Below are 14,100 nucleotides of genomic sequence, written 5' to 3'. Positions count from 1 at the left end.
TTCTCTCCCCTCCCTCTTTTTTTTTTTTTTTTAGTTCTCCACGAATTCAAAGTCTGACTTATTATCACAGTCTAGTATATACAGTCACGAAGCTTGAGTTGTTGAGGCTGCTAGGAACAATAGACTGTGCAGGTACTATTTCGCATTGTCTGTGATAAGGCGATAGTAGCGATCCTAGTGGTTAGCAACTATCTATGGATGCATATTCCCTACGTATTGAGCTTCGTGACTGTATATACTCGTACTAGACTATGTTATCATCATGCTTCAAAAGAAAAAGCTGAATTTTTCAGTTTCTAAAGTAAAAATAAAATTTTCAAGCAGCGAAACTCCATAGTCAAGTGATTAAAATAGCGCAAAACTCAAGTTTAAGATTACAAACGACAAAAAACAAGAGACAATCAAGTACGTAATGGGATATAAAGTGTTGGAATTGAAGAGGATGGAGTCGAGAAATTTCCCCTTACGAGTTTTTTCCCCAACGTCTTCATTTCTGTGTTTATTCCCAACCAAGAACCAAAAACTCAACACACTAGAACAATACGAAATATACAAACACACTAAAACACACCCCGATCAAATTCTCAACACACAGATCAATTTCAGCACACACACACTATTTGACTCCACCTTTCAACACCTTTCAACAATCAAACGCACCCACATAACAGGCAGAGAAGTTCGAGATGACGCCGAGATCTAATAGGCTCTGAGGACGGTGATGAAGCACCGAAACAGCTGTAAGCCGCACAAACTTACATAATTAACACGAGTAAGTCCGCTAGTTAATCAATTACTGATCTTTATTACATCGTCCTTAGCAAGCTAAACAATGGCTTTATTCACAGCACTGAATTCTTCTCCATATCCACATTTCAAATGCTTCCAGTCGCTTCTCTTGACGTCGTCATAATAGCCATATTTATGCCCCATACAACGCCACACTTCACTCTTCCTTAGTTCTTTTTCCAGAGGTCCGCAGAAGATGCTCCTTTTTCTATTAAAAGCTTACTTTGCCATTGCAATCCTCTTTCAACTTTCAGGCAGCAGCTCATGTTACTGCTTATAGTACACCCCAAGTATTTGAAGCTATCCACTTGTTCTATTGCCTCGTTTCGAATTCGCACATTTACTTTCTTTATTTTTCTTCCGATAACCATGGTCTTCGTCCTGTTTGCATTTATCTTCATCCCATACTGCTCACAGCTGTCATTTAGTTCCAGTAGCATATCCTTAGTATCATCACAGTCTAGTATATACAGTCACGAAGCTTAATATGTAATAAATATGCATCCATAGATAGTTGCTAACCACTAGGATCGCTACTATCGCCTCATTACAGACAATGCGAAATAGTACCTGCACGGTCTGTTGTCCCTAGCAACCTCAACAACTCAAGCTTCGTGACTGTATATACTAGAGGTGAGCCTGCCTGGAGAGAAATAAAAAATAGGTTGCAGCCGCCAAATTACTCTTCAAGGAAGGACCACTCATATAAATTGAGGGAAAGAAGACACATGACGGACACTGGAAAGTTTTCTTTTCTCAATCGTACTATCAGGGACTGGAATGCTTTACCTGCAGACTTACTAAAGGCTTTACCAATAACCAAAAATGTATTTAAAAATAGGCTTAAAGACTTTACTGATAGACGGTAGTATATTATACACACTACTTAAAGGGTGTAATTGATATCTTGTTATTTGAAGTGTTCTATCAGTGAGGAAGTGTGTTGTGCCAGTGAAGTATGTAGTGTCAGTGAAGTCTATTGTGTAAGTGAAGTGTGTTGGTGTCAGTGAAGTGGCTGTGCAAAGTATTTGAACAGTGAAATGGTTAGAAGTTTTAGTGAAATCAGGTAGAATCAGTGCAGTGAGTGAGTTGACAGTGAAATAAGTGTAGTGCCGAAAGGTACTTGTGCATATATGAACCTGTCAGACTCGTGGGTCTTAGTTCGAGCTTAGGGTTAAGATACAAATTAGATTTACTTTAAATATTATTTTAAGTGACCATGCTTCATTTTAATTTAGGATGCTCATTATTATTATTATTATTATTATTATTATTATTATTATTATTATTATTATTATTACTATTATTAATTATTGTTTTTTATTAGTTGTGTTTATTATTAATTGTCATTATTGAGTGTAATTAGTTACCACTGCCACCGGGTATATACCCATTTGCAGTGTAAATAAATACGTACATACATACACAAAGACTGTGGTATTATCTCTTTTTCTAACAATCACTAGCAAATCTTACGAACTTTATTCTTCTTCCTCCCACTATCATCGATCCCATGTTCTGAAAATATACTTTAAAAACACACAAAAAAGAAGTATGTTAACGAGAAATTTTTCCACTCACTATATTTTATGAATTCGAACACTGGATATAAATTACACTTATCTACCAAAAATCGAACCTTGGTAGGTTAGGTTTGCATCGTTGTCAAACGTGCTGCCACTGGAGACTGTAACTTGCTACACAGCTCATTATCGATTAATTACTGGACTGGATTATAATAGTTGGTACGCATGTAGTAACAAATGACAATCGCGTCGCAATGATGACAAACGACAACCGCCTTTTTTTGTAGGTTAAAATGAGATTTCGGTGGAGGATCTCGCAAATCGTGGCCGGGGGCAAGGCCAAGGCACAGATTCTGTGGGCGCGGCCGCCAGGATGCTGACCCAGACCTTCAAACGAGAGCGAAAGTGAAATTGCAATTTGCTTACGAATTACATGAACGCGGATCTGAATAATCTGCGAAACGTTACAACGTATAAAAGGGCTCGCTGCTACTCCAGATGCATTGTTACACTATTTGCAGTGCAATAAACATCGTATCAAAATGGCATTCAAGGTAAAGCACAACATTTCAAACAGAATTTACTCACTTTCTTGCTTATGCATTTTTTAAAGTTGCTTATTTTGAAGGTTTGAAAGTATCGTATTTCATTACTTTAAGATATTTCAAAGAGAATACTCGCATGGCAGTTTTTTAAATATTATTTTCATCAATTTTCAAGCTTTTAATGTACTATCACTATTACTACCACTATTATTATTACTACTACTATTACTACCTATATAACACGTGGAATGATCAAATGAAACCCGTTCGAGTCGAGTTATCAATTTGATAACCGTTCCACAGCCGCAGCCTACTGTTATAAATGGAAACAACTGACATGCATTCATACCAACGTCATGAAATACCAGATGAAACTATGACATAATTAAAGTACGATCATTTTGTCCAGAAGACGTCCACTATGGTGCTAGGATAAATAATTCATTTAACATCTTTCTTAAACTATGTTACCAAAATTAATTGAAATACGATAATTTGGTCCAGAGAGCATCCGTTTCTGGAACGAAGATAATTAGTTTAAGATGGTTCTTAATTGCATTGTATTTAAATAAAATATTATCATTTTTGTCCATGGAGTATAAATTTTGGTGCAGGATAATTCCTTTACATGTTTTAATTGCTATTTTATCTAAATCATTAAAATACGATCAATTGGTCCAGGGAGTATCCGTTTTTGGTGCGAGGATATTTCTTTTAACACGTTTCTAAATTAGTTCTGAATACATTCTTTAATAAATTACTCCAAACCAATGTAAATATAGCGTGGACTGTGTACAAAGATATTTATTTTGTGTGTTGGTTCCACTGTGATTCATTGTTTACATGAACAAAGAGAATTGAAAATTAACGTGACACAAACATTACCGTATTTTAAGAAATAAGGAAACAATAATATTAATCGTAATTAATAATGTTGGAATAGAAAATAACAAAATAAAATAATATAAAATATAAATTGCATATCGTTGAGCGTATAATAAACAGTAAGTAATAAAAAATGTGTACCATACGGAATTTAATATTAAGTTACATAAGAGATATGATAGATACATAAATATCGATGTTTAAGCAGTAGGTTTCCTTAGACGAAATCTCTATAGGCATTCACACAGGAGGACCATTGTGTAGGAAGGTATAGGGTACCGTCAGCTGGATACATGAATGTAGCATGTCTCCATTAAAAAAGTACACAGAAGTGAGGTTCGGAGAGCGTGGTGGACATTGTTTCCATCCACCCCTTCCAATCCAACTATGTGAAAATGTATAGTTTAGGAATTCGCCAATTACGAGACATAAGTACGAAGGAACACCATCTTGCTCTATTCCTCTCTATGGTGACGGTCAGACAGCCATCACTACAAACTACCCCTTTCAGCAAGGGTATTTAGGATGGGGACAAATAAAAGTTGTAAGAGAAGAATCCATGTTTCTAAACTCATTGTCAGTATAGACTGCAAGTTGAAAGGCGGTCTACTAAATTCAGAGTGCAAGAATATTTTCCACGTATTTTCTGTTAGCTGACAATAGTCAGAGTTTCAATTTTGAAAACTTACATGAGGTGTTTTTGTATACTGAAACTCAGTAAGTGAAAATGGAAATTAATGAAGAATAAATGATAGAATTACATCAGGTAAAATAATTTATGTATAATTTATAATTCAGATAAGATTGAAATAAATAAAGGTAAATGAATAAATAAACAAATTAATTAATATATTTTTAATTGGCACTACAATTCAATTATAAGGGGTCAGAAGCAAAGGAGTACAAGTGAAATTTCTAGAAAATATGAGTTTAAGTGTATCCAAGGTGAGCTAAAACATAAACAAAGAATTTAGTGACAAAGGCATATATATCGTTTAACCACATCACACGTAAAATTAAAATCAAAACTTCACGGAATTTACAAAAGCTTATTTTTATTTTTAAAAGAACTATTCTCTTAAGGGGTTAGGTACAGCTCACAGCAGTAAAATTTTTTGAAATATTGAACATTTTTTCCTCCATTACTGTATCTTGCACAATAATGAAAATTGGTATGTACAAAACACTGTTCTTCTGCTATATGAAAAAATATTTTTACGATTTTTTTTAAATTATTTATGTAAGTCACACAGAGTTAGTGTGCACTCAATGTTGGTTGCTTGACGGTTGTCAGGCCACTTTGAGGTCTGTGGGTATAGAGGGAAAAATTGATCGTTGTCTGGTAGAGTTCCCGGGTAGCTCAGTTGGTGGAGCGTTGGTACGTTTAACCAAAGGTCCCGGGTTCAATACTCGGCCCCGGAACAATTTTTCCCTCGAAATTATTCAAATTAACTTTACAGGGAGTTATACCTGAAAGCTTGATTTGCAAATTATTTATGTATTTTTTTTTTTCAAAATTCAAAATGGTAGCAGTTCACTGCGCAGTCATGAAGTGTTTTTCTCATAACTCAAAAAATTGTTAACTTTTTCATGTTCTCACTCTTTTATTTTATTGCTGAAACTCATGTTTACAATATTATGCTCTTTCAACTACATTCCTTAATAAATTATATTTTTTTATTTCGTGTTAGAAGAAAATACTGACATTTGACCATTTTTAAATGAATTTATTTTTATCAGACAATCTATCAAAGGTAGAGAAGTGATCTTGCATTATATTGTAGATATGACATGCATAAATACATATAAAAATTTCATCACAGAATGTTGGATAGTTTTTTAGTTATGTGGAAAACGCTTCATCACTACACAGTGAACTGAATTAAAAGAAAATGTACATCATTTTTTAAAACGTAAAAATATTTTTCTTATAGCAGAAGGACAGTGTTTTACACACAGTAATTTTGATTATTGTGCAAGATACAGTAATGGAGGAAAGAAATGTTGAATATTTCCAAAATTTTACTGCTGTAAGCTGTACCTAATCCCTTAAGCCAGCTTTACAAATTGAAGTATTTTCTATAGTTGTGAACAGAACATAACGACGTCAGTTCCGGGCCCTCCTTCTTCACCAGCATCGTGTACTATAGTGAGAACAAAAGACGTCCTTCCAGGCGGTGTTACGGGACATGGACGTTAAGATTTATCTCCAAGTATATATGAAAGAAAATTCAATATTTTACTATGGAAAAAAAACGAATTTAATTTAAAAAAATATAAACTCAATAATTGCCTAGATACGTACAAAAATGTTACATTCTTTCCATACGTAAAATGTGTAATATTACTAAGAATATGTAAAAATATGTAAAATGAAACTCAACTACAACCATATCAGAACCACAAATCGCCGAAATTAGTAATTTTCAGTACTAGTCTACAAGTAAAGGAATGCAATATGTAATGCTAGAGCCCGGAAGTTTAGGTGCTGAAAGTTAATATTGTTCCTCGATATAGTTTATAAAATAGAAGCCATGCCCCCACTTCTTTGTCACGTCATTTTTGTCATTCAGTATTTTTCTTTCGGTATCGTTAAAGGTCTCTAATCCTCTTAACTACACTTACAAATTAGCGCACGGTTTGCAAGATTCATTACCAGTCCTTGTGACTCTGTTGTCTATTACATAACGGACTCCTGTGAACTAAGCTTAAAACCCTCCTCACGGACACCACATCTATTCATCTACACTCAGGGTCATTCTTAAATTTTAGCACCTAAAATTCCGAGCTCTCGACTGATTGCATAAGAATCCGGACCCTATTTATGATATGTTGAAAAAGAAGGTTATAGAAAAAAAAGGAAATCAAGAAAAAGAGGCGAGAGTAGGTTATAATGATAAAATAAAAAAGGAAACATAAATTAGATGAATGAATGGATGAACTCTATTATTAAAGAGTAATAACGTAATCTGTGTTGCTGTGTCCTGCAGTACGTGATCCTGGCCGCCCTCGTGGCTGTCGCCAACGCCGGCTTCCTGAGCGCCCCCGCCGTGGGTTACGCTGGTTACGCCGCCCCCGCCGTGGGCTACGCCGGCTACGCTGGTTATGCCGCCCCTCCCGCCATCGGCGCCTCCCACCAGAGCACCGTCCGCTCCCTGGACGGCAACTCCGCAGTGTCCCACTACTCCAAGGCTGTTGACTCCCCCTTCTCCAGCGTGCGCAAGTACGACACCCGCATCAGCAACGACGCCGTCGCCCTGGCCCACGCCCCCGTCGCCGCCTACGCCGCCCCCGTAGCCCACGCCGCCTATGCCGCCCCCGCCGCATATGCCGCCCCCTTCGCTCGCGCCTACGCCCCCGCCGTCGCCGCCCCCGTGGTAGCCAAGGCCGCCGTCGCCGCCCCTCTGGGTGTCGCCTACTCTGCCGCCCCCGCCGTCGCTCATCTCGCTTTCGACGGTTTTGGCGCCCACTACGGCTATTGAGAAGTCGTGCAGCCTGTTCGACACAACCCGGCCTCGAACTGGCGACCATCGGCTCATCCACACCTCTCATAGTTTTGTTATTTATGTCATCTGCAATAAAACTGGTTGAAAACTGATCGCGTACTATATGTATTATTTTAATGTACCGAAGTACATATGATATTTCCATGCAGATATTCTGCGTCATCATACGATGAAAGAGTAATGGAACGGAGAAAAATTCTCTCCGGCGCCGGGATTTGAACCCGGGTTTTCAGCTCTACGTGCTGACGCTTTATCCACTAAGCCACACCGGATTCCACCCCGGCGTCGGACAGAATCGTCTCAGTTTTAAGTTCCAACTCTTGGGTTCCCTCTATGACATAGTGCAGAGGGCGGCCACCAGAGGGAACCCAAGAGTTGGAACTTAAAACTGAGACGATTCTGTCCGACGCCGGGGTGGAATCCGGTGTGGCTTAGTGGATAAAGCGTCAGCACGTAGAGCTGAAAACCCGGGTTCAAATCCCGGCGCCGGAGAAATTTTTCTCCGTTCCATTACTCTTTCATCGTATGATCGCGTACTGTTTCACTTTTCTGTCACACAATGTTACGAGTTCAGAGTACGTGGGAAGTAAAGAAGGATCTAGCTAGGCGAAGAGACGGGAAACAGAAATAGAGAAACAATAAAATATAGGCACAGTCTAGTATATACAGTCGCGAAGCTCAATACGTAGTAAATATGCAAACATTAGGTAGTTGCTCACCACTAGGATCGCGAATATCGCCTCATTACAGGCAATGCAAAATGGTACCGTCACAGTCTATTGTTTCTAGCACCCTCAAAACTCAAGCTTCGTGACTATATATAGTAGACTGTGATATAGGAGCAAACAGAGGGAGAAATAATGTTGATATGAATAAAATCAGGTAGTAAAGAAAATAAAAAAGGCACAAAGAAAGAGAATATGGTAGATATAGCAAGGACAAAAAAGGCAGAAAGAAATTAAGTAAAACAGTCATAGTTAATGAATAAAATGAGCATGAATAAGAAAAAACCTCAAAACTATAGAAAAAAATTAATGAAAAGATGAAAGAAGTGTGAAAAGGAATGAAGGATGAAAATCAGAAAAAGGTAGGAACTGAAAAAATAAACAATAGAGATAAAGATGAGAGGAAAATTGAGGATGAAATAGAAATTAAGAAAACACTAAACAGGTAAGAGAGGGGAAATATAACATTATATAAGAAAACACAGAGAAGAAAAGGACAAAAAATTGCATAAAAAAGAAAGGGCTCAAGACAGAAAAGGACTAAAAAGAACGCAACCAAGGGTACAAGAAAGGACATGAGAAAGAATGGCTATAAGAAAGGAAGGGCGAAAGATATAAGGTGACAAGAACGAAAAGGAAAGAAGATAGAAAGGCCACAAGGTAGAAAGGACATAAGAAAGAACACAACAAAGGGTACAAGAAAGGACATAAGAAAAAATGGGCATAAGAAATAAACGGAGAAAGATACAGTATAAAGGTCACAAGAACGAAAAGGAAAGAAGATAGAAAGGCCACAAGGTAGAAAGGACATGAAAGAACACAACAAAGGGTACAAGAAAGGACATAAGAAAAAATGGGCATAAGAAATAAACGGAGAAAGATACAGTATAAAGGTCACAAGAATGAAAAGGAAAGAAGATAGAAAGGCCACAAGGTAGAAAGGACATGAAAGAACACAACAAAGGGTACAAGAAAGGACATAATAAAAAATGGGCATAAGAAATAAACGGAGAAAGATACAGTATAAAGGTCACAAGAATGAAAAGGAAAGAAGATAGAAAGGCCACAAGGTAGAAAGGACATGAAAGAACACAACAAAGGGTATAAGAAAGGACATAAGAAAAAATGGGCATAAGAAATAAACGGAGAAAGATACAGTATAAAGGTCACAAGAATGAAAAGGAAAGAAGATAGAAAGGCCACAAGGTAGAAAAGACATGAAAGAACACAACAAAGGGTACAAGAAAGGACATAAGAAAAAATGGGCATAAGAAATAAACGGAGAAAGATACAGTATAAAGGTCACAAGAATGAAAAGGAAAGAAGATAGAAAGGCCACAAAGTAGAAAGGACATAAGAAAGAATACAACAAAGGGTACAAGAAAGGACACAAGAAAGAATGGGCATAAGAATGAAAGGGGTAAATAGTATAAAGGTCATAAGAATAAAAAGGACAGAAAATAGAAACGACACAAGTACAAGAAAGAAAGAACGTAAGAAAGAAAAGACGCAAGTAAGGCACAAGAGAGAAATAGCGTAAGAAAAAACGTAGGGAAAAGATTTAAGGCACAAGAAATAAACGACATAAGGACACAAGAAAGAGCATAAAAATAAATCACATAATATAGAAAAAACAAGAGAAACGGCATAAAAAGGATTACAAAAAAGACAGGGTACAGAAAGAAGTGACACAAGGGATACAAGAAAGGAAGAGAACAAATATGGGCACAAGAAAGGACACGTGAAAGAAAGACATAAAAAGGACACAAGAAAGATAGGATATAAGAAATGAGAGACACAAGAAAGAAAGAAAAGTCGCAGTTGGATTTTTTCTCGGAGTTCTCCCGTATCCCCTAGTTAGGGAACATAATTCTATCTGATATTCATTTCTTTATCGTTCCACAGCATTTTCCGACGGCAACCGGCGACGACAAAGTGAGTTTGCCTGCTCGAAATCTGGATAGTGAGCGAACCTTAGCACAATACGCCGGGCTGGGGTTCAGCGTAATAGTTCTGTCAGATGAACGTACCGCTAGGGTTAGCCTCCTTCCTTCAGGATATTAACCCAGGAGTCTCGTTATGTCTTGTAAATGGTAGTTATAAGACACTGCATTGAAAACAGTAACGTGATAAAAAGCGAAATGTTGCTAACGTGTAAAAACACATACAAAAGTATTGGCTTATATAATTTTGACGATGCTAAGACATTCCCAGCTTTGGCCTTCTTCTTCTTAACATAACTCTTACGGGAGGGAAGAAAATCGGCCGGTCTCTTGTAGTAAATTTAGCCTACAGGACGTAAAACAACCCTGTCTCTGAAAGAGGGCTTCGGGCAAAATGTGCTGGCCATTTCTCATGCACCTTGAAATTTTGGCGCTCAATAAAGTCTGCAGTTGAAAATGTTCTCAAATAAAATATTACTACTAACACTGCAGGGTTGTTTCCGATCTCTGATAACGATTTGAATGACATCATGTACGTTAGGAGTCACACGACAGCTGAACTGTGGCGCGAGGTGACAGACCAGTAGTGAGTGATCTCACAGTCAGAGTGCACGGCGACTCACAGCAGAAATTCCCAAGAAAATCGAGCCTTTTTGTGAGGGGTACATTACGACCCTTTCCAATGCCAAGTACAGTTAAGTGAAAATAAAAGAAGCCTGCAATAAACGAGGTTTCGTTATTTCCAAGAAAGGCATCTTCTGTGTACTTAATAAGATTGGTAAAGCTCGAATGGAATTAATTTGTATCATCTCGTGGGGTGCGGTGACTTATGACGGAGGATGGATTTGCTTGCTTTTTCCACTCTGGAATTAATCTCATCCGAGCTTTGCCAGTCTTATTAGATACACACAAGTTGCCTTTCTTGGAAATAACGAAACCACGTTTGTGCAGACTCTTATGATTTTCACGTAACTGTACTTGACACTGGAAAGGGTTGTTAAAAGGCTCGATTTTCTTGGGCATTGCTACTGTGATACACCGTGCACTCTGATTATGAAATCACTCACTACTGGTCTGTCACCTCTCGCCGCAATTCAGCTGTCGATGTGATTCCTGACGCACATGACGTCAATCAAATTCGTTATCAGAGATCGGAAACAACCCTGTGTTTCATGATGCCGATTTATTTCGTAGACCCATTCTCTATCCGTCTCCAGATACACTGTTTCTCCATTCACTGTTTGAGTCGTTTGAGAAACTTCTTGCCCCAGCAACTAAAACTTACCCTAGTGCAAACCCTAGTAATGCCGCACTTCGATTATTATGACGTTTTGTTAAGTGACCTAAGTTCTGAACTGTCAGTCAAGTTACAGCGAGCTCAGAATATGTGCGTCAGATACGTGTGCAACATCCGACGATATGATCACATATCACCGTCCTTCGCAAGTCTCTCGTGGCTCCGACTTAAAGAACGTAGAACTTTACACACTTTGTCTTTACTCTTTCGAATTCTGCACACTTCAACACCAAATTACCTTTCGTCTCGTTTCTCTTATCTATACTCTAACCACGACGTAAATACCAGATCACTTATCTGTAGCACGCTAAGTATACCTCTTCATAGAACATCTTGTTATTCATCATCTTTTACAATATCCACCTCGCGTCAATGGAATTCCTTGTCACAAAGTATTAGGGGCCGCAAGACAACAAACACCTTTAAGAACAGCTTAAAAGATAACCTTATTAGCATTTCACTCCAATCATACTGATTTAAAATATCACTGACTACATTGTTACTTTTTTCTTTAGACATCATCCTGATTGTGCTGTATTTTAATTGTCTCATAATAATCTCTTTCTATTATCTAATATTATTTGAAATATATTAACATTCTATGTATTTTAGTTTAATTCTGCTACACAGTTTATTTCAGTGTTTAATTAATAGTTCATAGTATTTTGTTGTTTAATTTGTAAATAACTCTTGTATACATGTAACTCTCATCTAAATCAAATTGTTGAATTCTTTGTAAGTTCATGCATATGTATATACACTTTTTGCTGGTTGAGTGGAAGAGAAGGCCTTACGGCCTTAACTCTGCCAGCTAAAATAAATCATTATTATTATTATTATTATTATTATTATTATTATTATTATTATTATTATTATTATTATTATTAACCTATTGGGGTATTGTGCTCGCCCTCAGATTTTAAGCTATGATTCCTGTTCTGTGTGCTTATATAAGTCTGTGGTTATAAAGAAACATACAATCTCAATCGAAATGTCGATCGACAAAAACGTTGTCAAAACAAATGACAGGGGAGAAAGAGCTGCCTGGTAATTTTGCCTGTGTCAGGAGCCTCTGGTTTTGCTTCCTTTGCGAAGCAAGTCATGCTGAGGATTTTGTTGGAACATGAGTGTTGAATTTCAGGATTGCTTAATGGGTGATTAGCACTAAAATTCTTTTGCAATGGCGTTACGTTACTTTTCATCATAACAGCACTCGCTTGCTGTGAAACTTGTCGATAATGAGACACCGTTCTCGCAATTAGATCGATGCCAAAACAGATATAACAAAACCATCTGTGCACATACGGTTTAGTTATTATAACTCTGTCATAGGCAGGGCTATGACATAAGCATCTACCTTTATAAGGACAAAGCCCCCCTCAGTCCAATTAATCTACCACGCGATAGCAGCAGAGTAGGTCACCGCAGCCCTGGGGGCTCACTCAGTGCCCACGAATGGATTGGTGCCCCACCTGCCCCCGGCCTGCAGGGATATTAAGTCATAGCTTAAAGAACCACACATACATACAATGGGGGAATATGAACTGATTTTATTCCAAGTCTTTTAGTACAAAATAAGATATAACATTTTAATACGCATTCGTAAACTAAAGGAACTTCATATATCCTCGACAAAATTAAAATGAAATTCGAAAAAAATTGTCACGTGACTCGAGAACGTTACTTCTTGGTATGACGTTACAGAATACGTTACTCTAATATCATACAGTATGCGCCAAAACAGTTGCTTACGAGATTATACAAGTTGGTGCATAGCACGGTCAAGAGTGGGATTCGGAGCGTCATTACAATTTCTGCCGCTAGGTTCGCCTCGCAGTTCTATTAAGTGATGAATAGTTCCATTACTAAGCATTGTGTATCGTGAAAATTCTTTGATTAATTTTGCATTACTAATCGAGTACGAAGATTATGAACATGCCAAGCATATTATAGTCTTATCTAAGATTTATTGATGACTTGTTAAATAACAGTATGCAGATTTTCAGTGTGATTTAATGGAATTTATAATTTTGATTCCCAAAAGTCTGGATTTGTTCAATTAAAAATTTTGCTTTCAAACTACATTCTTAATTTGGTTCATTTACTTTGGCAAGTTGATTGTTTTCAGTTCCGTGTTTTTCCTTCAGACTTCGTTCCCTCTAATTCGTTTTAATTGCTGAAAGTGAATTACCCGTGTCTTCTACTTTCAGACATTATTATTATTATTATTATTATTATTATTATTATTATTATTATTATTATTAAACGACTACAGTTCTTAGTTTGTCTTGCCTTAAGACAATCAATAGCGTTATTCAATACTTTTGAGGAAAAAAGCATGATTAAGAATCATTTGTAATGGCGAAATATCCTACGACAATCGTTAATTATTACTGCTGAATATTGACACATAGGCTGCATGATTTGCATTATTTAGGATACGCAGCAATGCGATTTTAATGTTGTGCGTGCCGAGTTTAGTGTAGCTAACGTACTCCCCTCATCCTCTAAGCCAAATCAAATATTATTACGACATTACGAGTAATAAATAAATAATAATTACTAAAATTATTAGTTGTGATAAGGTACAGGGACGTCATTTTATTTTTACTTCAATTTTTATTGTACCTGAGTTTTTTAATGTACTTCACTCCCACCCCTTCTACTAATGGAACTGTTCTCCAGACATAATCAAGGCCGCTTAAAGTAAACAGCACTGAGTTACTGAGTATAGTACGTTCCAGAAATATGTTCGCGTTTTCCAGTGACGAAAGAACTTTTAATATTGAATCATATTTTCGCAAAGGTACTGTCCGTTTGCCTACGTCGCATCCCGATTTCCCCCACCTGCTTCTGCACGGCCCTCTGTAAAACCAGACCTGTC

At 37.3% G+C, this 14,100-nt stretch overlaps 1 protein-coding gene across 1 annotated transcript in view; it reads left to right on the top strand.

Moving 5' to 3' along the window:
* Positions 1–7,343, top strand: part of LOC138704210 (isoniazid-induced protein IniB-like) — a 57,459-nt gene extending 50,116 nt beyond the window's left edge. Inside the window, exon 5 of the mRNA XM_069832092.1 lies at positions 6,736–7,343. Coding sequence (XP_069688193.1) covers positions 6,736–7,227 — 492 coding nt within the window. The 3' untranslated portion in view covers positions 7,228–7,343. The remainder of the gene's footprint in view (positions 1–6,735) is intronic.
* Positions 7,344–14,100: the final 6,757 nt, after the last annotated feature.

The sequence above is a fragment of the Periplaneta americana genome, chromosome 8 (assembly GCF_040183065.1).
Source record: "Periplaneta americana isolate PAMFEO1 chromosome 8, P.americana_PAMFEO1_priV1, whole genome shotgun sequence".
NCBI lineage: Eukaryota > Metazoa > Arthropoda > Insecta > Blattodea > Blattidae > Periplaneta > Periplaneta americana.
This window is presented reverse-complemented; position numbering and strand designations above follow the sequence as displayed.